The 25,230-nt window shown below is 30.3% G+C and overlaps 1 protein-coding gene across 1 annotated transcript in view; it reads right to left on the reverse strand.

Annotated features, from left to right (window-relative positions):
* LOC136980687 (dynein axonemal heavy chain 2-like) overlaps positions 1–25,230 on the reverse strand; it is a 647,596-nt gene that overhangs the window by 131,360 nt on the left and 491,006 nt on the right. The window contains exons 48-54 of the mRNA XM_067276853.1: positions 23,034–23,244; positions 19,502–19,618; positions 18,815–18,956; positions 12,638–12,827; positions 9,974–10,070; positions 6,325–6,489; positions 3,587–3,709 (exon numbers count right to left, since the gene is read on the reverse strand). Coding sequence (XP_067132954.1) covers positions 3,587–3,709; positions 6,325–6,489; positions 9,974–10,070; positions 12,638–12,827; positions 18,815–18,956; positions 19,502–19,618; positions 23,034–23,244 — 1,045 coding nt within the window. The remainder of the gene's footprint in view (positions 1–3,586; positions 3,710–6,324; positions 6,490–9,973; positions 10,071–12,637; positions 12,828–18,814; positions 18,957–19,501; positions 19,619–23,033; positions 23,245–25,230) is intronic.

Consider the following 25,230-nt stretch of genomic DNA (forward strand, 5'->3'; position numbering starts at 1 on the left):
CCCTAGACATTTGCCTACTTTGCCTATTCGATAATCCGGCCCTGATCAGATTTCTGGCTTTTTTGTCAGATTGTCAGGTATTTGACTACTCTGTCCTCTATCTGGCATCACCTTGCGCCAGACATTGATTTGTCCTTCTATTTGGTGTGTGATGAAAAATGTGTACAAAAATAATTCGGTTGTCACTTTGAATGAATTGAGGAAGCTGGTTAACGTTTCCAGAAGAGCCACACCACTTTAACCTAGTGGCACTTTGGCCATTTTCTTTGTTAAGAAGCCAAAGAATGTCACAAGTGTTTACAAATGGTCACAAATGTTTACAAATTGGTCACAAATGTTTATTGGACAAGAGCACAGCAGAGATGAAAGGTCTAACCAATCATCTTCGGACTTTGGCAGAATTCTCCTTTTAACTGGACAGAAGTTGCATATGTAACTGGTGAGGTGGAGGAGGTTGGAGTTATGAAAATTTGGAAGCAGACTGTTGCTGATCCCCTAGAAGAAGAGATGTTTTCTTCACAAGTTGCTTTTACTGAGAGCCAATGCCTTCCCAGCTCACTTGATGGTCTCATAGGAATCGCCAAATTTATGTTTTTGTTTTTTATTTATACATGTATATATAAAAAACGGAAAGCACAGGGGTCAACAGGGTACATGGGGGTACTCCCCCAACAGTGTCTTCCTTTTTAGGTATTGGGTGATGGTCACCCTATATGCAATCCATGGAAGCTGAGGAAACACCACTTCCCTTGTATTTTTTAAAATATAAATACATATTGTGCGATTATTTTCCTAAACAAGTTCTTATATCTTTGTTTCATGACAATGTATCTATTTTAGAATTAAAATAAATGAACTCTTTATTTTTGTTATTCCCAGTATTTGTCTATAATCTTTATAGAAAAACAGCTTCCCTATCATCAAATGTCACCACACACCACTGCTATATTGATAATAAGAACTGACTTATATCATTAAATGGTAGTAGTAAATAAGTTTATAAATAGTAGATATACTGGTTTTATTGATGTCTTACTGCTTATAATAATTATTATTACTTAATAGTACCATATTTATATGCACATAACTCATATTACCTGTGTTTAAATTTTTATGACAATTTGAAAATAATGTAGACTAAACCTAAATAATTGTTATAATGAATTGGGCTATTTTTCTGCTACTATTAATAATTAAATTTGATATAATTTGTTACTAGAGATAAGCATTAGATGCCATCTCATATTATTGTTATCTCTATTATACAAATTACTATACAATTCTTTTGTATGTCATCAAGTTTAAATGTTATTTGTAAAACCCACACTTTTCTAAGAAAGAATTTTAAATGAAAATCCCAAAATAGTTAAAAATATTAAAATTGCAATGCAAGTTTGAAATGGGTGATAGCGAACAACTTCGAAAAAAAATCCAAGAACATTTAAAAAGGTTTGACTGCCAACACAAATCTGTAAGATTTGCTGATGGGGAGAAGCAGGAGGTTAATCTCACTTCCTGTCAAGATGAATGAGTGATACAAATGCAATCTGAGTGTTCTTGTTGACACTAAGACAGTCACTTTTACATAACAAGCCATTTATTTGGAAGACAATTTTTACATAATTCCAGTTGAGAATTTCTTCTCTTGGATGGAAACCACACAGAACGTTCAGTCTATAGGTCACTGTCATTGTTCATCCATTTTGGTCTGATGGCAATCAAATGGAGTTTTGATAGTGATCAGACAGCCCCCAGGAAGGACTGTTTGGAAGTTGGCATTGTTTGGCAGAATGAAGATGAAGTGATCAGGATGAATATGAAGTCTGAGATGACGTAGAAACCAACACAAAGGATAAACAGGTTGAATGAGGAGAAAAAACCATGCTTTTTTCCTTGAATTTCGGGTTTTTAAAAAATTTCTCCCTAAAATTATGAATTTTATTGATCCTAATTTTCTCTCTCCACCTCATGATTGGTTCCTTTCCTGCTTCCAGGTGAAATTAGATGACCAGATCAAGTGTAGAAAAGACCACTCTCCATTAATCAATCTGACACCTTCGTTCAATTTCATCCACAAATGTTGATAGAACTTTGAAACTTTCATTCATATCTCACGTGATGATATTTTCTTTTCTGACACTTAAGAATTTTTTGTTTTTATTACTTACAACACAATAGTTTTTCTCTTAAGGAATTTGCTATATTTTCTCATTTGTTTCTAAATTTTGTTATGTCTATGAGTGTTGTAGTCAAAGCTCGATCTTTCCAACTGACATTTTAAACATTCCAACCCATTAGGTTTGTGTGAGATAAGCAGAGGGTTAGGGGTTTATCCTCGCTGACCACTTACACTGCATGGGTTGGCAAAACCCAATCTCTTTGACGCTGGATGGCTAGGAGGGCAAAAAATGAGTGGGGAGGTCGTTGGTAAGTTGACAGGCAGGTTGGATTGACAGGAGACAGGTTAACAAATAAGACATTTATTGGCTAACTAGAGTAAAATACAAGGCGATTACAACTATTCTATGATACTATGTGATTAAATGCAGTTATATGCAAGTAGATATAAAGTTCTACAAGTTCTAAACAAACAGGAGGCTATGAGCTAAGCCTATTGTTGTAGCAGGAGAGAGAGTTTACAAAGGTCCTAACAAAATATCTATTGGTGTGAGATTGGACAATATAATTCAATGTATGGCAGTTGCCAACAATGTGGAAGAGTTGCTGTAGGTCTTCTCCAACGGGACTTTGTTCCTGGACATGGAGAACGAATAGACACAAGTGTAGGAACAACTTCCTATGCAAGCGCCCTAAGTTTCTGGTGGTGCAAGCTTTTATAGTGTTAGTGTGGGAAGTGGTCGGTTGTTGACGATGACTTGCGAATTCTTGACAGCTAAGTGTCAACTTTCCCACCTAACTGTTGATAGTTACTGGAGGACCTCTGCTCCGTTTCTCCACGAGGAGTTTTTTCTATCGGTGATTGTTTACAAAATTCTTGAACAAAAAAATTAAAGTTTTCTTTCATTTACAAAAATTTTCCCACTAAAATCCGCAGTCTCACATTTGCACCAACTTGTGATCTTACAGGTTTGACTGTTGTTTATTTCGTACCTTTGTGACAGACCTATTTCACATATTTTTTTAACAAAATATTTTTCTCAAATAAATCGAATTTTTGTACATCTAATGAGGGATTTGGATGCTCTCCAGAATCTCACAAATCTTCAGTGGAAATGCCTGAAGCAGGCCACTGAACAGGGCTGAAAATATTTGTACTTATAATTTTGCAAGGCTGCCGCTGGAAATGTGCAAAAGAAACTGTAGATTGGTATTATAATAATTCCAACTTTATGTATAGTCTGTGTACATTTCAAGTATTTAAAAATATTTGAAATGTACACAGATTATATGCAAATAATTAAAAAAAACTAAAAAATAATTTAATATTACATAATAGATAACTCAATATAACATAGTATTAGTATCTCTCTTTCTTCTCTCTCTCTCTGTACATGTGTGTATATATATATATATAGCTTAATAATAAAAACTAATAACTATAATTTTAATAATGCATAATGCTCACAATATCAATCCATTTTGAAATCAAATCATCTCTATATTTATGAATGAAAGGTCCAAGATAAGATAGAAATGCAGATGCTAGCAAAGAATCACCAATTAAACAGTTCATTTTTTCCCTCAATTCCTATGAAAATTTATAAAATAACATTACATTTGATAAAAAATAAATTTCAAATAAGCAAGCATCAAAAAATAAATGTTAAAAATTAAAATAGTAATAATATACAATTTTAAATATTTAATTCATATATTTAATTTAATTTTAATATAAATAATTAAACATAAGCATTAAAATTAACAAAAAATTTTTATCAGTTATTTATTTATTACCATTCTTGTCTGATTTAATCTTTACTAAATTAAAACACATTCTCCTAGTTGTGTTGAAAGCTGGGATATACTACCAATAAATTCAAATTTCTTAACATTAAAGTCTTGTATTTCTTCTTTCTAGTTTCTATGATGCAGATCAAACCACTGCTAAAATTAATTAGCAATTTATTTCCTTTTATAACTAGTGTTTTTTTAAAATTAACTCCTGTGTTTAGGGAATTTGGATATGTTTTACCTATTCAGCCACAATCATCCCCATGCAAATTAATTTCTAACAATAGGGTCCCAACATCAGTCCTGGAAAAATCAGTGATTTCAAACTTCTCCACAATTTGGCTATGAACAATTCAACCTCATATATTGATGGAACAACTAAAATGCTTGCTACACAAATATCAGGACATAAAAAGGACAGCTTACAGGCAAGGCACACTACCTAACTGGCTAAAGCAGTGTTATATAATAATTTTGTCTGGTTGTTGCATCATTGTTCTAATACTGTTTTAGTATGCTTTTGGGAAACTAAGCATATAATTATTTCTGACCTGTGCAATCAACACCCTAAACCTACTGCATCATTGGGTTTCACTAGTTAAAATGTTGAACAGATGAGCTACATTGAAAGAAGAAAAGAAAAACTCCAGGAGATAGGCACCATTGACAAAGGGATGTCTTGGACTGAAATTGAATGATCCATTTCTGATGTGCTGGAACAGTGAGCCATCAGCAAGGGATGTCTATATTTGTGTCTCCAGGCATTCGAAAATCCAAATAGGACGATTAGTTGTAAGATTATATTTTTCATGTTACTTTTATTACTTCAAAGATATAATCTTCTGCTGAAGTCAATAGTATTGTTTATGTATTAAATGGTAATTAATAAGAAATCTCATATCACAATTCTCTACTAATTGCCATAAGATAAATATTGGGATTAGTGTTGAACACTGTAGATATTTTCATACCTTGATATTCATTTTTTTTAATCTAGGTACCTAAAATAATTAAGGTAATGCATGCTTTACTTTATGCATTTCATATTCAATTTTCAAAAATTCTATGTTTTTTTCTTATGATATAAACAAACAAGGACTGTTGATGATCAGAATATTAAAACCAATTAATTATTATAATATATAAAAATTAGTGAAATGCTGAGTTAAGATATGGGTATGATTTATGCAGGAATTAATTTGAGAGAACATGCATAAACAAGAATTCATATCACATTGAAATTAAAGAAGATTCATTTTTAAAATGCTTAAGTAATTATCAGCATAAAACAAGTTTTGACTTAAATAAAATAAAAGTAAATAAAATCTATAACTTGTGCAACTAGTGTTTAGCTTCATGCATGTTTGTTACTCTTTTTTTAACATGACATGACTATACCTAGTGCATTAATTTGTCTGAAGAAAACATATGAAATAGTTCTATCTGTATAAATTAATGTTTTTTTTTTGCTAACAAAAAATAAAATTGTTTAAGACTGGTTTTTATTAATAAAGAAACATTCTACATATTTCATTTGTTAAAAAAATGGCAAAGGGATCCATTCTACTCTAGATCTATTACAAGTTCTCAATAGCCCTGCATAAAAAACTTTGAATTTCAATGATTTAAAGATTGAAAATCATCAAATCTTCCAGAAAGAGATTTTTTTTCCTCCTTGCAATTATGGGTTATTCTAAACAGATAATACTTTAAATTGAAAATACTACTAAAACAGGGTTGTCCAACCTTTCTTCCCAATGGGCCAAATTAGAAATTTACATAGTAGTCACAAAAGCATTTTATATAAATATATGTTTTTAAAAAGTTCAAAATGTGAATATCAAATTTTAATAACAAATACAGTATTTTTTGTAATTATATATATTATTGTTAGTCAAAAAAAATTATACTCCCACAAAATAAAAATAAATTCAATGTGATTTTTGACATTGTATTCCTTTTATAATATACATTGCCAATATCTGCTTTTATGGTACTAGTCCTAATTCTAAGAATGTTAATTAAATTGGAATCATTCAACTTATTTCTTTCAGCAGTTTTGATGTTTTTCATGCACAAAAGAATTGTTCACAAGTGTATGTACTACTCCACATGCATTACAGTTTTCTAAAACCAATTACATTATTATGACATCAAAGTATATCCAGTGAAATGAGAATGATTTTTTTATGACATACTTTACCAAAATAAATGAAAATGTATCTAAAAAATGTGTAGGGTGCAATACGCTGTGGTCCACATAAAAATATTAAGTGGGCCACAGTGCAGCCCACAGGTTGGACATCCCTGTACTAAGAGTATCCCTAGTAGTTTTTCCAATTAAATAGTCTTTAAAATTTTTAAAAATTTAAATTTAAAAAATTTATTAAAAAGTTATTTAAAATTAAATACTTCAATGTTATCATTCCAGCAAATCCTTTCTATGCTAAGTCCTTCAACCAATAAAGTAGCAGATGATAATTTTTTTTCCAATTCTTCAGTGTGATTTTCAAGGCTTTCTTTCTGTTTAACTTTTAATTCAAATTGTCTTGTTAATTCTTCAACCTTTAGTTTCAACTAATTGAAAAAAATAACATTATAAATCTGTTTCATACATACATTAAATTACTTTACAAATATAAATACTTTTAATTAAAAACAGGAAGAATTGTCTAATATTAAATTTTAATTATAAACAGTTATATAAATTACTGTATTTCCTTGATTTTAAATGAACATTTCTTTTTTCACTTTTTAATTTAACTGCATCAGAATGTATCTTATGTTCTAATGGCTTCTTACATCAAAATGTAATATTTTTCAATTAGATGATAATTTTAAGCCGTTGTGCAAGTTCGTAGTGAGGTGTAATGGGTTCCGCAAACAGACCAACATACAAAATAACCAAAACCAGTCAGTTTTAACAAAAGGTACGATTTTATTCTCACCAGAAAGAAAAGAAACAGGTTCTTAATGGATCCCAACTTTACAAAGCTAATCCTTTGTACAGGCATTCTCTCTTTAAGTACAAAAAAAAAGGAACACGTGCAAAACAAAACCCGACAATCAGATGTGTGTACGTCTTAAAACTAAAACTTAGTCTACTTAAAACTAGAGGAAAAGAAAAAGGGTGAAGATATAGAGATAGAAATAGAGGAGTAGTGAAATACCCAGGATTTCCCTTTCTTTGTGTAGATCCTTGGGTGGAATACCACTCTTGAGTCCTTCTCGGTCTTGTAAATTTCCTGTCTTCTCAGTGAAGCTCTTGTTTTCTAGTTGTCCTCTCTTTATCTCCCTACGTTAGCCTCTTCTCTCTAGTCTGATTTTTGGCTCTTAGTCTCCTTTCCTTTACTCTCACTAGTAACCTATGCACCCCGATCAAGAGCGATTCTTTTTTACACCTTCTCTCTCTGCCGTCCAGTCACAAAGTGAGTCTCTTTCTCCCTTCAAGACCCCGGGGTCTTACTCTTCTATTGTTCTCATTGTTTATTTCTTTGAAACAATAATCCCACCCAAAGGGGACAAGGAGTGGAAGGGAAAATTCTAGAAGATAAATAAGACAAAGAAACAAAGGAATTGCTAAAACTAACTTATCTATATATATAATTGAGATGAGTTGATAATAATAATAATAATAATAATAATAATCAGCACAGAGCCCAAACGGTAAGGAGTTGAAAGTTGAAATTTGGTACACAGTTAGGGTATGTCACAAGAACGCACACTAAGAAGGGGTTTTTCGAAATTCCTCCCCACGGGGGGGAGGGACAGGATTAAAGCTTCTATATACATTATCGAGATGTGTCCAAACGGTAAGGGGTTGAAAGTTGAAATTTGGTAAACAGTTAGGGTATGTCACGAGAACGCACACTAAAAAGAAATTTTTCGAAATTCCTCTCCACGGGGGGAGGGATGGGATTAAGTCTTAACACTTCCATCAACAATGAAAATGTTAAGTAACAATGGAAGTGTTAACAATGGAAGAGTTAAGAATGGAAGAGTCAACAATGGAAGTGTTACATAACAATGGAAATGTTAAGAGCACAAATGGTTAGGAGTTGAAAGTTGAAATTTGGTACACAGTTAGGGTACATCACGAGAACGCACACTAAGAAGGGATTTTTCAAAATTCCTCCCCACGGGAGAGAGGGACAGGATTAAGTCTTAACAGTTCAATCAACGATGGAAGTGTTAAGAGAAAGTGACGTGCAAGACGCAGATGCAGTTTTTTTTTTTTCATTTTTGCGGGAAATCAAAATATTTTTAGACCCACCTAAAAATTCTCTAATTAGTCTGGAAACAGGGGAACCCAATTCTTGCATTCTGTGAAAAGTAATACTGACCATAACGTAATAATCTTAATCTTCGCTAAAACGGTTAGGAGTTGAAAGTTGAAATTCAGTACACAGGGTACCAAATTTAAGTACCAAAGTGTTAAGTAACAATGGAGAACAAGAGGAAGCGACTTGCAAGATTTACAGGCTCTGGAAAAAAAAGAAAAAAGAAAAAGAGTAATATGTTAGAACACATTTGATTTTCAAATTTAAACAGATTAGTTCGGTTTTTCTTGACTTTTCTTCTTTAGAACATTCGATGAAAATCGAACGATATAATCAGAACACGTTGTGAAAATCGAACAATATTAGAACATTCGATTTTCAAATTCGACCTTTCTTTAGAAATATTTAGTTTGTTGATGAAATTACTCTTTTTCTTTTGGACTGTAACGTAATAATCTTAATCTTCACTTTCGTTACTTTTGCCCGAGCAATGCCGGGCCTACCTGCTAGTATTACATATAAAAATATATACAAATATGCAAACAATATGGCCGATGGCCACACTGTATTCAACAATCTTTAAGCTCTTTAAGCTCTCAACAATCTTTAAGCTCTCGTTAAAAAGTTTTGAACAAGAACAATTAAAATTGCAACTTAGATTTCTTTCTGTAATTAAATTACTTCCATGACTTAGCACTTAAGTTCAAAAACTGATTTTATTTTCAATATATAAAAGGAGGTATAATCAAATTTAATGTAACTGTTGTGTCCTTAAAATAAACGATTACTTGTTAACTTTATTATAATAGAAATGTAACTGTGTGATAATACAACATAATGTTGTGCCTCTAGGTCTAAGTGCTACTACAGCTAACACACGACTGACTGAAGACAAAGGAACACAACAAAGGTCAGAGGTGCAGGGTCACCTAACTAGGTCAAGGGGCAATTATGGTGTGGGTTATCCCCTGGAGGTTTACATACATAACAGTAACCAAGATTACTGATCAATTTAATTGTTTCCAACTATAAACTTATTCTCTTAATCTTTGTCATTTGAATTATAAAGTTTGTATTGTACAAATCAGTCATTGATGTTTAAAAATTTCTACATAAAATCAAAACGTATTGTTCCAACAGGTCTGTTCATTTTAAATGGAAATATAGATCTCTAAAAATTGTTTGAAAAGTCCATAATATAACAGTATAAGACTATTCTGTTAATTAGTCATTGTTTGACAGTTCAAAGTAGACAACTAGGGTCATTATGTAAACAACAGAAAAAACTAAATTACAAACTATAAGTAATAAACTATTTTAATTTGAAAGGTTTACAACTGAACGTAAAACAGAGTTGGATTTGACACTTTCAGAGTTTGCACTTATGTTTTCAATAGTTAAGAACTGGATTACAGAATTTAAGCATGGCCATATGAGCACAACTGATGAACCACAAAGTGGATGTCTAAAAATGGCTACTACTCTGAATATGAGAAGAAGTCCATGGCATAGTATTGGATGACTGTCAAGCAAAGATGCATGAGATAGCAGACATCTCAAATAAAGACTTGCAAATGTAGAGTGTGCATTAATTATCATAGCAACAGTAATTAATACTGTTGCTATGATAATTAATAAGTACTTTTTATTAACAACAGTAATTAATACTGTTGTTAATAAAAAGTACTTATTAATTATTCAAATATTTTTAATTTTTGAGTTAGTCCCTCCTTTGGATACTTCTGAATCTGTTACTAATTACAACAATATTTATTACTTACTTGTTCTAGATTTTCTTTGGCTTCTTTTAATGTTTGTTTTTTTTCCTTTAAAGCATCTTCTGCTATTTTTACTTTCTTTCTTTTTGGTTCAACAATTCTAATAAAAATAAAATATATATTTATTCTTTAAAAAACTATTAAACTAAATGAATATAAAAATATTATATATGTATTGATAAACATGCAAGTTGATGTATAATAAATAAAATATAAAGTTAATAAGTATTACATTAAATTTAAAATCAATGAAATTAAATAAACAAATTCAAATAGAGTTAAAACAAATTAATAGAAACATATCACAATAAATTTAATAATTCATTATATAAAAAGTATGTAAAATAAAACTATTTCTTTTAATCTATTGATCTGGCCAGTGAGATTGCAGAATTCAAACACCAAAATTATTGTAAGCATATTATAAGCAAAATAGTATGTATATATATAAACACACACACACACACACACACACGCACATATATATATATATATATATATATATATATATATGTTAAAATTTTAAAAATTGCCACTGTTTCACCAGCAATGTTCCCTCTAATTTTTTTTGTAGCTGAGCAGAACATCTACTTCTCTGAGCAAAAAATTTTTCTGAGCAGATACATAGATTATCTTATTTTTTTTTCCTTTAAAAATTAAAATAGTTAATTATAAAGTAAAAATTAAAATTCATTTTAAAACATACTTCCATACAATATATTAGCTTTTGTCAATGATTTAATGTATTTAATTGAAATATACGTAGCAATAATCATGTTGCAGACAGAGTGAGAAATCAGTAAACAATAATTCAAATCAGTGTGCATGCTCGCCTGTGCGGCACATAAATTCTCGTGAACATCAACAATCTGAGCAGCCGTGCAGTCACACAGCTTAAAGGGAACCTTGTTCACCAGTTTTAAATGTTTTTGCCACTTGTAATTACTTGTCATCACAAGTTTTACTTACTAATTAATGCAGTGCCGGTAGCCTTATCAGTCTGGAAATTTTCAGAGACCCAATTTTTAAAAATGCTTGAGGGGTGGGTCCTATTATTTGGACAAGAGCTGTTAATGTTTAAGGCCCTGTGCTCACCAAGTTTCAATTGAATCAGAGACCTTCCTCTTATTACCAACAGGAATCATTTTTGAATAATTTTTTAATGAGTAATTCCAAATAACATATTTGATCACAATGCTTAAATACTATTTCACAGCTTGTCATGTCAAAATTTTGTTTTAGTCTACTGAAAAAAGATCAAAGTGAAAAAAGTCATCTCAAAAACTGTCAAATTTTCTGTTGGTCAATAAAAAAGTTCCCAATCTGGAAACGCTGGGCAACATTGAAGAAAACCTACTTTCAGTTTTCAATGTCACTTCTTACTTTTCTGTCTGAACTCGCCATGTGACATCATGAAATCACTAGGTGTGTGGTGCACAGGGTTTCCATTATATGGAAACTCGACATTTTGCTGTTTTTACTGAAGTGTGATTCAATTTCATGCTAAATGTCAAAACAAGTGGACTAAGATTTTTATCGCCAATTGCAATCGCCAGTATTACATACATTATTTTATGATAAATATTAATATTTTAAATTTATCTTTTCTTATTTTGGCACAATCACACAGATGAGTACAAAAATCTCTACAATGAAATTTTTTTTTTAAATGAAGAAGTATCGTGAATCCATTCGATCAATTATTGGAAGTTGAGTAGCTAATATTGAAAGATTAATCGCAGGCTGCATAAATTCATTACATGGGCTGTATGTTGGCCATGTCTGAACTAAACTGTTTTCCCTCCATGACAAAGAAAGTTTCCTTTATAACTTAGATAATTTTTCTATCAAAATAATTTTAAAATATTTTAACAAATTTGTTAAAATAAATCCCTTAACTCTAGATTCTCACATGTATTTCCCTGTTTATATTCCCAATATTTTTAATAATTTGCTTTTAAATATTTAAATTCCAAACCAATTCACTTTCATTGTTTTGTTATAATCTAAGTATAAAGTAGAAGTTTATTAGAATTGAAATTTGAAAACTTGTACACGAAATGCAAATACTAAAATTATTTAAATTTTTTTTTAATATTGTTAAAAATAAAAAAACCAGAAGTTATTAAACTATTCCTTTTAATCTTTAGATAAAGGCTACATAACACAAAACAAATAAAACAAAACCAAAACATCACAAAACTCCAGAGTGCCACCTGAGCTCTAAGATGAGTATATAAAAATATAACAAAATAATGTTGGCAGATTATAAGATCAAATTATTTAACAATCATTCATTTAAAATTTCTTGTTACATGATTTATCATGTGATCTTTATCAATAAAGTATTAAAAGTGTGCATGAATGTAAAAACATTAATATTCTAGACTTCTAGTACTTGCAATCAGTTTTGAATCTAAAAGTTTTTTCTGATAGAAATCATAAAGTCTGAATTAGTTACATATGATTAAAATAAGTTACAAAAATTTTACAGAAAATAGAGTATCATTCTTTGGAAATATTTGTACTCTCCAAATAAAAAACCTGTAAGTATTCTCTCAATTCAACAATGCATGCAATTACAGATTACTACATAAAATGATATTACATATTAATAATAATTATATATTACAAAAAAAATTAAATATTATATTAATAATGTAATACCTGTACATTTGTCCATAATGTTCCATGGCTAAAACCCATATGCAAAGTGATTTTGCTACATTAGATACTTTCCCAATATAATCTGGATTAAACTCTGGTATTGCAATATACTTCGAAATTTTTCTTAACATTTTATCAGTTATTCTTTCTGGCTTATACTGTTTCAATTCCTGGATAAAATTTGCTTCACCTAAAAGTTTTCATAACAGTTTAAAAATGTAAAATATAATATTATCTTATATTCATCATGATATTACATATTATTTAAATATTTCAATATCTGAAATATACCATATTTACCAGCATATAAAACAGGGTTTTCATTCATTTTTCACTGCTTCGAAAACCCTAGGTCATCCTATATGCTTGAGTGAAGGATTCTTTGCGTTTTTGCAATAATTTCTGTAAACTGTGTATAGATCATGCTGCCATTGTAGCAGGGTGCTATCAAGGTCTAGGTGAATGTTGCTTTCAAAGAGATGGTCCAAAAATAGCTTTGAATGGAATGATCGTCACTATTTCTGGCATGTCAAATACTGGTATACAGTTTTTTTATCATAAGTTGGTACCCACTGTAAACAAACTAAGACATGTCCCCTTTTGTTTATTGGTTTAAACCTACATCCATCAATTAAAAACCACATTGCATCTCATTCGTCCACAGAAAATAGTTCCTCGTTATTTATAAAATCATCAATGAAATACAAGTCACTTAGCAATGATTATAAATGTAGTTATTTCATATTTATTAAATTGATATTTTTAATGAATATTAGCACATTCTGAATCATTAAAAATAAACTTTTTCCAGTCGTGCACATTATGATTTGGTTTTGTTTTCCATTCATCACATATTACTGCAAACAATCATGTTTATTTTATTTGTGATTGAACGAAATAAAATTAGAATTGTATTCATAAATCTAATTTTCTTTATTTTGATCTTTAAAGTCACAAAGTCACATCTCATCCTATATGCAAGATCATCTTATACGCAAGTAAATACAGTATATACAAGTAACAAATTAAGAGTTACTTGATTCCTAACAATCTAGACTTCAAGGGCCTATTCAGAGATGGAAATATGATCATTGATTTGCTGAATCCTAACCTTATTCTTCATAAAGACATAATCATGAGACTGAAAAGTTAACTTATTTAACAGTTCAAAAATGGCTCTTTCAATGCCAGTATCATATAATAACACCACATTAATTTACCTAATATCTCAGAATGCCCTTTTTAGAAGTATCAATTTTAACCAGTCTCAATCTGCAAATAGAGTGCTGGGTCCTATTCTATTCCTTGATAAGTTTATCTCAATCAGTATTTCTACAGTTAGGATATCTCCTTGCATGGTGGTTTGGGTTGTCACAAGTAATACATCATTTATTGTTCAATTGTCTTGTCTTTGTGCCACTCAAATGCTCTTGATTAATTTGGTGATTGATTTGCAAAATGAACTTCACCATGGCTTTTAGGCAGGAAAATATCATTTCTATTAGTTTCAGAACCAATGATACTCTCTAATTCACTTTGACCATTGGTAGAGTTTTGTATAATAGGAATATTTCTATTATTTGCCAAATATTCACATTCATTATTGTCCTTTTCTTCACACTCACAACTTCATCTAATGTCTTTGATCTACCCCAGAGGACATGCTCACATAGTATTATACTAGTTTTTGCTGAGATCATTCCTAAGAACCCACTTATGACTGGGGGAAAAATAGTATTTTCCCTTTCAAGATGGATGAATACTGTCAGGTTTATTCATCATGCACTTTTACAGAAATGAAATAAACATAAACCCTATTACAATTACAAATAATTTTGACAAAAGTAAAACTCACAGTTCTCAACTTTGTGGCTATATGCCATTGTATCAGGTCAGTCCATAAGTTCGTGTGCATTTTTATGACCTTGAGAAAAATCTTGTTTTGCTGTTAAAAATGTCAGTCTAATGTGATAATTTTTACATCGAAGTGTTAAATTGGATCTCATTCATATAATACTGTTCAGAATTGTGAACATTTCAGTTGTTTACTTTCGTCAAAATGGAAGTAACCGACGAATATAAAAGACACGTTTTATACTTTTTATTTTTAAGTGGTGAGAATGCTACAAATGCAGCCAAAAAAATAAATACTGTACATAATCAAATCGTAATTAGTTCAAGGACTGCGCAGAAGTGGTTTGAAAGATTTAGAAACAATGATTTTAGTGTGGAGGATAAGGCTCGTACCGGAAGATCCGTCGACTTCGACGACGGATCTTCCGGTACGAGCCTTATCCTCCACACTAAAATCATTGTTTCTAAATCTTTCAAACCACTTCTGCGCAGTCCTTGAACTAATTACGATTTGATTATGTACAGTATTTATTTTTTTGGCTGCATTTGTAGCATTCTCACCACTTAAAAATAAAAAGTATAAAACGTGTCTTTTATATTCGTCGGTTACTTCCATTTTGACGAAAGTAAACAACTGAAATGTTCACAATTCTGAACAGTATTATATGAATGAGATCCAATTTAACACTTCGATGTAAAAATTATCACATTAGACTGACATTTTTAACAGCAAAACAAGATTTTTCTCAAGGTCATAAAAATGCGCACGAACTTATGGACTGACCTGATATAATTTTTGCATAGTTATAGTTTTAGCATATTGCCTTTGTTCTTTGTTCCTTCTTATTTCCAGAACTTTCTATTCTTGCTCTATTCCCTTGGGTGGTGAGAGCCAATTCATGGAGCTACACGAAACAAAGAGGGGAAAGGCTACCTGAGGGTACATGTTGGAGCGAGTGGGTCATCCTTCAACTGGCCCTTGTAAAGTAAGACTGGAGAAAATGGACCTTCTTGTTTATTGAGATCAGTGAGACCGATGAAACAAAACTAGCATGAAAAGGCTTAGTGAACTTATTAAAGTAACAATACAGCAAGTCTCAAATAAATAAATAAATAAATAAATAAAAAAGAAAAAGGAAGATGACGACTGGAAATCAGTCCAAGTGGGTTCCACATGGTCTCCCATGGAAAGTGTGTAACATTTGCACATCCTGCATATTTTATTCTTTTCTGTTATCTATCTTGCTGTTTATTGCCTTCCTTTTTTGATTTCCCTCTTCTTTAGTGTAAGTTAGTTTTAAGTATTAGTTAGCACATTACACATGCTCAGTTCCTTGTATATGTCGCAATATTTTTGTCATTTGTTTGCAAATAAATTTTGGTGATAGTGTGTTACCATTTATTGTTATTGAGTTGGAATCCTTAAGAACCTGTATCTGTTCTGCAAAAATAAATACTTTGTTAAACATATACTGTGAAAGGTTCCTTATTCAGTACATTTGCCTTCTTTGGCTAATGATCATCTACTACACACAAACTCTCACTAAAACACCAGATTGTAAATAATTCTTCACCCAAAAACCTAATAACCGGTGCCAGTCCACTTAAATTATATGGCAAACGTTTTCGGACACTTCACTGCACCCTTCCTCAAGCCTTCTAATCTTCTTACAATGAATTTTCGAACAAACGAAGTCATATTTCCGTTACGCACGTGCCAACCGAATAAACCAATATTTTTAGTTTTTTGAAATTTTTTTTGAACTATTTTTGTCAAGCATCATTATTACAAATAGAATTTAAATATAATTCACAAAGTTAAACAACTGCATAATAATTTTCAGTCTTATTACACCATGACTAGAAGGCCCATGGACTAAATGGAATTAAAACATGCTCTTCTTTTCTTATGTATACACTTTATTATGGTATGCATTTCAAATCAAATTCCTCTTCAGTCATTTCATTCATGGAGTTCTCTTAGAATAGTATTAGTATTATAAGGCACATGACCAGTCTGATCACCCGAGAATACTTCTCTAGGACCTTTTAGTAGGCTGATATTCATATCTACTTGCATAGTTTTTGTAATATTAATTTATATATTGAAAGTTTATTAATCAAACCTTTGAAATTAATTTTTTTTTGTCTGACCCCTGGAGTATCAATAATAACAATGCATAGAAAAAAAAACGCAAATGCTTATATTCGAATGCCAAAATGGTCAGAGACGGAATATATTAATAAAGTAGTAAAGTCAGGACCATAGTATTTTAATGTATTTCAGATAAAATTAGTTTTTAAACATTTCAAAAAATTTTAATTCTTCAAAACTAATTGTGGTAAACCATTCTATTACTATTAAATAAAAATTTTTAAAAATATTTCTTGAAAAAATCAGAGACATTGTTTTAAATATTATTTTAAATATTTAATAACTGGCATTTATTATCAGAGTTATACAATCTGTGTGCAAAGTTTCAGGAATGGGTCGGAAAATTAAAACATATTATAACAGAAAAATTTATTTGATGTTTTTCAAAATACTCAACATGAACCTCAATACAGTTTCTCCAATTCAAAAAACATTTTTTAAAAAACTCAGCTTTTCAAAAATCACAAAATTTTCTTCAATTCATTTTGTAAATATTCTAATTAACTCAAACTGTTTTTTTTTTTTTTGAAAATTAATCTGCAAAGGAACAAAAGTTTCAAAAGACTTGAAACTTCTGTTCTAATCTTTAACAGCCATCACCCTATTCTCCAATCTAGTTTCTACTGACTTTGTCTTTACCCAAAAATTTATAAGAAATAACAGTTTGAGTCAATATAATTCATATTAGATGAAGTGAAGAAACTTTTGAGTACCTGAAAAAAGTTAATTTTTCTAAATGTTTTAAATTGAATTTTAAATAATTGTTGAAAAAAGATGTATTGAAGCTCCGAATGAATTATTTTAAAAAAAATTAAATAAATTTGTTTATGTGGATTTTTCTTACCATGTTTTGATTTTTTAACCAAATCTGGAACTTTTTAAAAATAACTTGTGTTATGAGGGAATTGAAATATATTGATATATCAATATATATATATATATATTTATATATCAATATATCAATATATATATATATATATATATATATATATATATATATTGATGACACAAGCAGATGAGCACAGCATTGCTTGGGCAAAAAGTAACGATAACAAAAATTAAGATTATTAGATTATAGATAATCTTACCCATTTTCACTGGGTGCAAGAATTAGGTCTCCCTGTTCTGAGATTAATTAGAGAATTTTTACATGGTCTGAAAATATTTTTGATTTTCTGCAAAAATGCAAAAAATCACATCTAAAATAGTACAGTAAAGCCGAGTTCTTTAAGATAATCCTTAACCCTCTTCCTCTCCCCACAGGGATAATTTCCAAAAATCCCTTCTTAGTGTGCATTCTCAAAGTATATCCTACTAAAACGCAGTCAAAAACGCAAAAAAATTGATAAAACCATTATTGAATTTTAACAGAATAAATCTTTAGTATTCAAAAAGATTTTTTATTTAAATAACCTATAAAATAAAAAAAATCAGAAAATTTTTCACTATGATGGAGAATTAACTTACCTGATAATAACTTTACTTGAATTATATGGTTGATTTTAAATTCTAAAAATCTAAAAAACCTTGTTTGAAACTTTATATTTCCAATTCAATATTTTGAATTTGGAACAAATTCAAATACTCGTTCAAATTCATTTATTTTGGATTTATTGTTTTTGGGTTACCCGAAAGGCAGAAATAATGAAAATATTTATTAATTGCCAAAATGTATACTATATGTGTCACTATTTACTTTCCTTCTTTATTATTTACACTTTATACTGATGAAAACTAACTTTCTCCTCCTCTTCCCTCGAGGGGGTTGGAATTTCCAAAAATCCCTTTTTAGTGTGCATTCACATGACATACCCTACTAAAATGCAGTTAAAAACAAAAAATTGTATCTAAAATAGTGCAATAGAAGTTGTTCTTCAGGTTAAGCCTTAATCCTCTCCCTCTCCCCTGGAGAAAGAAATTTCAAAAAATTCCTTCTTAGTGTATGTTCTAATGACATACCCTAACTGTGTACCAAATTTCAACTTTCAACTTCTAACAATTTGGGCTCTGCGCTTATCATCATCATCCTTATCAACCCATCTCGATTATATTATAAAATATAGCAGAAAATATTTAATAGTTTAATATTTGTACAAGACTGAATTTTAGGAATATCTGTTTCTTATAATCTATTATAATATCATTTCTTACTTATTCATAAAATATACCTAATTGTTTTTTAGCTTCATTCCAAGATTCTTCAGCACCTCTAAACACCATGACAGCTTCCATAACTTTTTCAATTAAAGCTGGTGGTTTTGCATAACTCCTGATTTCATCTATATCTTTTTTGTCCAATTTATCTAAAGACTAAATATCAAAAACAAATATTATAAAAATTTTAATTTTAATTTTCTTTATTAGATTTCAAATATTACTATTTCTACTAAAAAATAGAATAAATGGTATTCTTTTAACATTCTAGACATTTACGATATGACAAAAAATTTTAAAATCAGTAAGAGCATCTAAATTCTAATAAATAAAAACAAATATCACTACTTTTATTTCATTATATAATAATTTAAATTAAAAAATAATCAATTGAGAACTAGAAATGGGTTGAATATCTAAATACAAAAATTAAAAGAGTTTAATAAATATATCACCAAACAATTGCCTAAATATCAGGATACAATATAGGCGATCATTTGGTGATATATTATAAACTCATTGGGCTTAAGATGTTATTATTTGTATATATATAGTTTAATAAATGTCAAACTGACCATAACATTCTAAAATATATTATTCTTAATATAAAGCTAAGAAAAAAATTAATATTTTTTTTTCTAAAAAATACATGTATATAATAAAAACGTTATACAAAAATATAATATAAATATTAGACCTACTTCTGAAGCTTCATTGAGAGTCTGAAGAGCAGCAGTCAAATCTTTCAGAGCAACATCTCTCATTTTTTTGCATGCAATTTCTTCTTCTTCAATACTTTGACTCTTTTTGGTAACTAACTATTAATTAAACAAACTTCTTTAAGCATCATTCAAAATTTTATAAGTAAATATAAAACCATTTTTATTTATCATGTGCCGCATTTGATAAAAATTGAAATGATATCTATTGTAACATTAACTTTTTAAGTCTACAGAACACTTAAAATATGACTATATGACTATAATCAAAAAATCTAATTTAAATTCAATTATTTGTGCTAAATTTTATAATCAAATCTATGCAGCAGTAAAAATGATTTTATTTATAAAATCAGAAAAACTAATTTTTAAAAGATTAGTATTAAAGACAATCATATTTTTTAACAAGACCGTGTCGTCTCTAAAATTGTTCTGCTGTCAATAGCTGCACATCTTAGAGGTATGGAGGAGTATATATCAGGAGTTGCAATTTGGCACTGAGTATTTGGTGCCCCAATCATGCCCACATAAAATAAACCAGATTTGTAGGTACTCAGCAGACCGAGAAATGGGTCAAAAGAAAATATGAAATGCTAAGACTGTTTCTACAAACAGGCACGAGTGTGAGATTTGCACATGCATTGCTCATGCTCTAGTCCCAAAAATAACTTCACTGTTTTATATGTTTCTTAATACGTTTAAGCAATACAATGTTTCAATTATCTTTTTAGCAAACACAAACCTTATTCAAAAAGCACAATTTTTGAATTCCTAAACATTGCTGAAGAATTATCTCCTATTTATCTAGGGAAAATTCATCAATACTATCTACGACACTAACATAACAATTTTAAAAAATTCTATGAAAGAACTATTTATTTGAATTTTAAGTATACAAAAAAATGCTATAAAGATTTCAATCATTTTGAAACTGTGAGGTTGCCAATATGGAGAAAATTCAATCTCAGGATGAAAGAATGGTGAGGTGAGATATGTTGGTGTAGAAGGCACTGAGGCAAGTCATCTTTTACAATTAAATCTATTTATTTAGAAATAAGTCAGTAGCTTACATAATTTTTGTCAAAAAGTTTCTTCTGGAGACAATAGTACATTTAAAGGAGATATCAGGCCACTAATGTTTCCTCATTGATTCAACAACACTGGGGCAATCTTGGTAATCTCAGACAGACAGGTAGTGGTCTCTCAGTAGATCAAGATGGAGATGGCGGCAGTGCACACAGTCACAAACAAAAACTGGAAATTGTTGTTTAACACTGGAAAGAAATCTTTTTTTGGTAGCATCTGATCTTGACAGGAAAGAATTTTTGATAGAAAATTCCACATAAAGAATGGATCTTTGCAGAATATCATGTCTTCTATTGAAGTGTTGTGACCCTGAAACTAGACCGAGGTCTGCTGGTCTACAATTAACAAACAGTCGGCTTACAGAAATGTATTTATTTATATTTAACACCAGCTCGGAGAACTGAAAGCTCATACACAAACTCCTTTACACCCTCACGTGTTTAGAGTACAAATACCACGCATACAATACCTTCACTCTCCTTGTCCCTACGTTAATGCGTGAAAGGGGTCCACACAAGACTTACACTAACAAGAAAGGTTCAATGAAAACAATGAACTCGCGACAATCCCGTATCTACAAGGATGTCTGGCTGACAATTATCCCACATGGAGAAAAAAATAATTGTTTGGGACGATACCTCAGACATTCTTACAACCGTATTAATTCTCTTCACTCCGATGTTTTCTCAAACGGCTCTGATAGAGTTTGATTCTCATTCTTCTCCTGTCTCTGTTGTTCTGAACAGTTTTCCACTTCTCACACACGTGCTCACTTGACGTCCCTCAATAACACCAATCCAGCCGAGGTGAATGGAAGGTAGACCCCAAAAAGATCCCCTTCCACACCTGGACCTTCTATATATACTGTCTTGCTGCCCCCCATGACCTTTTGACAACCAATCCAAAGGCCCTTTTTACACGCACCTCTAAACAGGTGGTTCGAATAGAGAAGGTCACGTGTCATCCATGAACAACGAAACAAACAAAAAAAAAAAAAAAAAAAGGAAAACCCGATACAATAATAAAAGTAACGCGAAGCTATGTACAATGATATATACACATACAAAACCAAACAACCAATAAGTGGCGGAGCACTACAGAAGAACTAACAGAAATTCACTAAAAAACTCCATGACCTTAAAACATAAAACTTTCATTACTTTCTGTCTCTGATTACCCATTCGGATTGGTCTCTCACCCATTGTTAAATGTAACAAAATCTCAACTTAAATCACTAAAGAGGTTAACTTTAACGTTTAATCTGATACTAATTGGAGATGGTCGATCATAAGACTTACATTCCTACATTGTTTATACATTTATGTCACATTTTTCATACTAAAAGAAATATTTCTAGATCCCTTTTTTCTTATTTCTTATTTATTTAAAATACCTTTATTTAAAAAGGTATTTTAATGCAAATTTTAGTGATGAGTCTAAAGTCTCACAAATCTCAAATATAAAATATTTCAATTCAAAATTTAAAAGATAACAAATATAACTGGAAGTATAATTAAAGAAACAAACTGTTTAGCAAACTACAGTCAAACTTTAGTTTTTGAACATAATTCATTCCTAAAAGTTGTTCTAAAGCCACATAATAACAAAATTTTAAATTTGAAAATAAAAATATAATATTAGTCATTTTTTATATGCTATTTTGGAACTAACATATCCTTATCTTCAGCTGGTTTTGTATTTAATAAAAGTCATGATCCTGAAATAATTTGGAGAAGTAACAACTGAGAGAATAATTTCAAGATTAAATTTCTCTCTTGATGCAGATGAGGCTATACTTCAGTCAATTGTCACTGCAAATATATCCAATCAGTTTTGATATAAGTGAAAATGACTTAGTTAGACAATACTCATTGCATTGTGAACATTGCAAAAAGTTGCAATCTATTTTTGATAGCAGTGTAACAAATTAATAGTGATTTTCACAATTTTCATCTCACTTGCAAATAGCTGGCTATATAAAACTGCTTTTAGAATCTTGAATAATACTTGTTGTGGTGACGAACCAATTCTTGTAAATATATAACAGTCGCGGACTACTTACTGTAAAGTGGTAAAAAGGCCGGAGTGATAGCGTAGGAGGATTGTAAGAGACAAAGGAACAACACTTCTGGACTAGCTGTCTCAGTGATTGGATGTATATAGCTATGCTCCACGTTTTTATTGTACTACCACTCCTTACAAAAAAGTTAATATTTAAATTGGAGTTATACACTTATTTTTACCAATTAATAAAGGTTATGTTTTATGTTGTTACGACTGTCAATTAATCGTTATACTGGCCAGTTGGGAACAACCCAACAGACTTACTAGCTTTTCAAAAGAAAATGTATCTCTATTTGGCAATATAAAAATTTTATTATATTTTTATTTTTATATTTTAAATTTTAAAATAGAAATTTGGACTTACTTTTTGTTGTTCTTTCACATCTAGATTTTCTTGAATGAGATTTAATTTAAACATTTTACACTCTTTTAAATATTCATTAAGTTGCTGTTTAGTTTCATTTAACTCAACAGTAGTGTTTTCAACTTCAATGTAAGCTTTATCTAATTTGTTTAAACCCATAGAAAGCTTATCAATTTCCTTAGATATTTCTCTATTTTTCTGGGATTGTAAACTATAATAAAACATTTGCACATAATTATTATTAATAATAACTGCTATTTTACAACTGGTTAAATTAGAATTAAAAACAAACACAAAACCTATACACCAGCAATTTTTATAACAAGTGCGAATGTTTCTGCCTGTGTTGAACGGGCATCATTAAACAAACAAATTCTGAGACAAACAGGGGATTGACGAACATGTGTGTACAGGGGGAGGGGATGTATGATGTAAGACAAAAATGGGGAGGGGGAGGATAGCAAGATTTATATTACATAGAAATGCTGTAGGGAAGGAGTCAGCATCACAAAAGTTTATAGCTATGTTATTGTGAGTGGCCTTACATATTTTCACTTGCTCCAGATGCTTGAGGAAAGGTTGCTTAGATGCATTATGTAATAGGTGTACCTCATGAATTCAATTTGTATGTCTGAGTCAAAGGTGTAGATAGCCAAAGCAGTGTTAGCCAAACCTTTTTTGATAGATGTATGATGATCTTTGAGGCAGATATTTAAAGGTTAAGTTGTAGCTCCTATTCATTCTCTTCCAGGCAACCCTTCCTCGTGCATCTGGTGCAGGTGCTAATATATAAGACCATCTACAATAACACTATAAAGAGCTATAAACTTTTGTGATGTTGACTCCTTCCCTACAGCATAGAAGTCTTTCTATGAAATATAAATTTCACTATCCTCCCCCTCCCCATTCTCATCATACATCATATGTCACCTCCTCCTGCACAAGTGATCAGCAATCCCCTATTTATCTCAGCATTTGTTTGTCTGATGATGCCCATTCAACATGGGCAAAAACATTCGCACTTGTTATAAAAGTTGCTGGTGTATAGGTTTCATGTTTGTTTTTATTATTAATTGGAGCATATTTGATTATTAATATAAAAATTTAACAATTTAAAATATATTAACCTCTCATCTCAAAAAATGCAATATGTAATAAAACATATTTTGTTATATAATGTATTTTTTGAATTTACTTTGTTATTTTTTGGTCAAATGGCCATGAATAAAGCAGGAGTCTTCAACCTTTTACTGAAGAAGACCATGTGAACAGTAAAAGACAGTGGCGTGCAGTGACATTTAATGATATGGAAGCTGTGCCACTCTCTGATAGAAGCATTATAAAATATTTTGGTGTGTAGCATCCATGATCTAAACTGCATGAGGTTGATACTCTGTAAAGTGCATGCACAAATGTGTCTAATCTGGCTGCTTTACAGAATCAAATATTTTCACCATGGAAGCCATACCGTATTTGACAATACAGTGCTTCTATTGGGAATATACATATACAAATTTATATCCAATATACAATAGCAATCTTATCATTGTTTTTCACATGTATAGAAATTTGTACATAGATACATAATGTGGTTAAAATAAATTATTAATTTTAATTAATTCAAAGTACATTAAAATATGAAAATAATTGCACAATATGTATTTATATTTTAGGAAATACAAGGGAAGTGCTGTTCCACAGCTTCCATGGATGGCATGCCACTGGTAAAAGACAAATCTGGAAGATGGGTATGAAAGATATAATCAAAGATTAAAATTCTTTTTAATTTCTGAATAACAATGAACATAAATCAATTTGAAATTTGCAACTGCTTGTTCGAAAAAATGTCATCAAACTTGGGAATAAATTTTGTGGCTTCCAATAGTAAAATCTTTGAATATTTGGTAAAGAATGACGTTTGATATTTTGATTTTATATACAGTGGTGCCTCATATTTTAAATTTAATTCATTCCAGGAGACTATTTAAACTCTGAATTATTTGAAGTCCAAAACAATTTTTCTCATAAGAAATAATGAAAAGTGAATTAATCCATTCCCAGACTCTAAACAATACCCATTTCTATAAACTTAAAACTGCAAATACACATAATTTAAGGTAAAAATAAAACACTTAAATGCCCTAATAATAAATTAAAACACAAATACAATAAATAAAATACATAAATATGACAATAT

This window comes from Centruroides vittatus, unplaced genomic scaffold (genome assembly GCF_030686945.1).
Source record: "Centruroides vittatus isolate TY-2023 unplaced genomic scaffold, ASM3068694v2 contig_717, whole genome shotgun sequence".
In the NCBI taxonomy this organism is placed as follows: Eukaryota; Metazoa; Arthropoda; class Arachnida; order Scorpiones; family Buthidae; genus Centruroides; species Centruroides vittatus.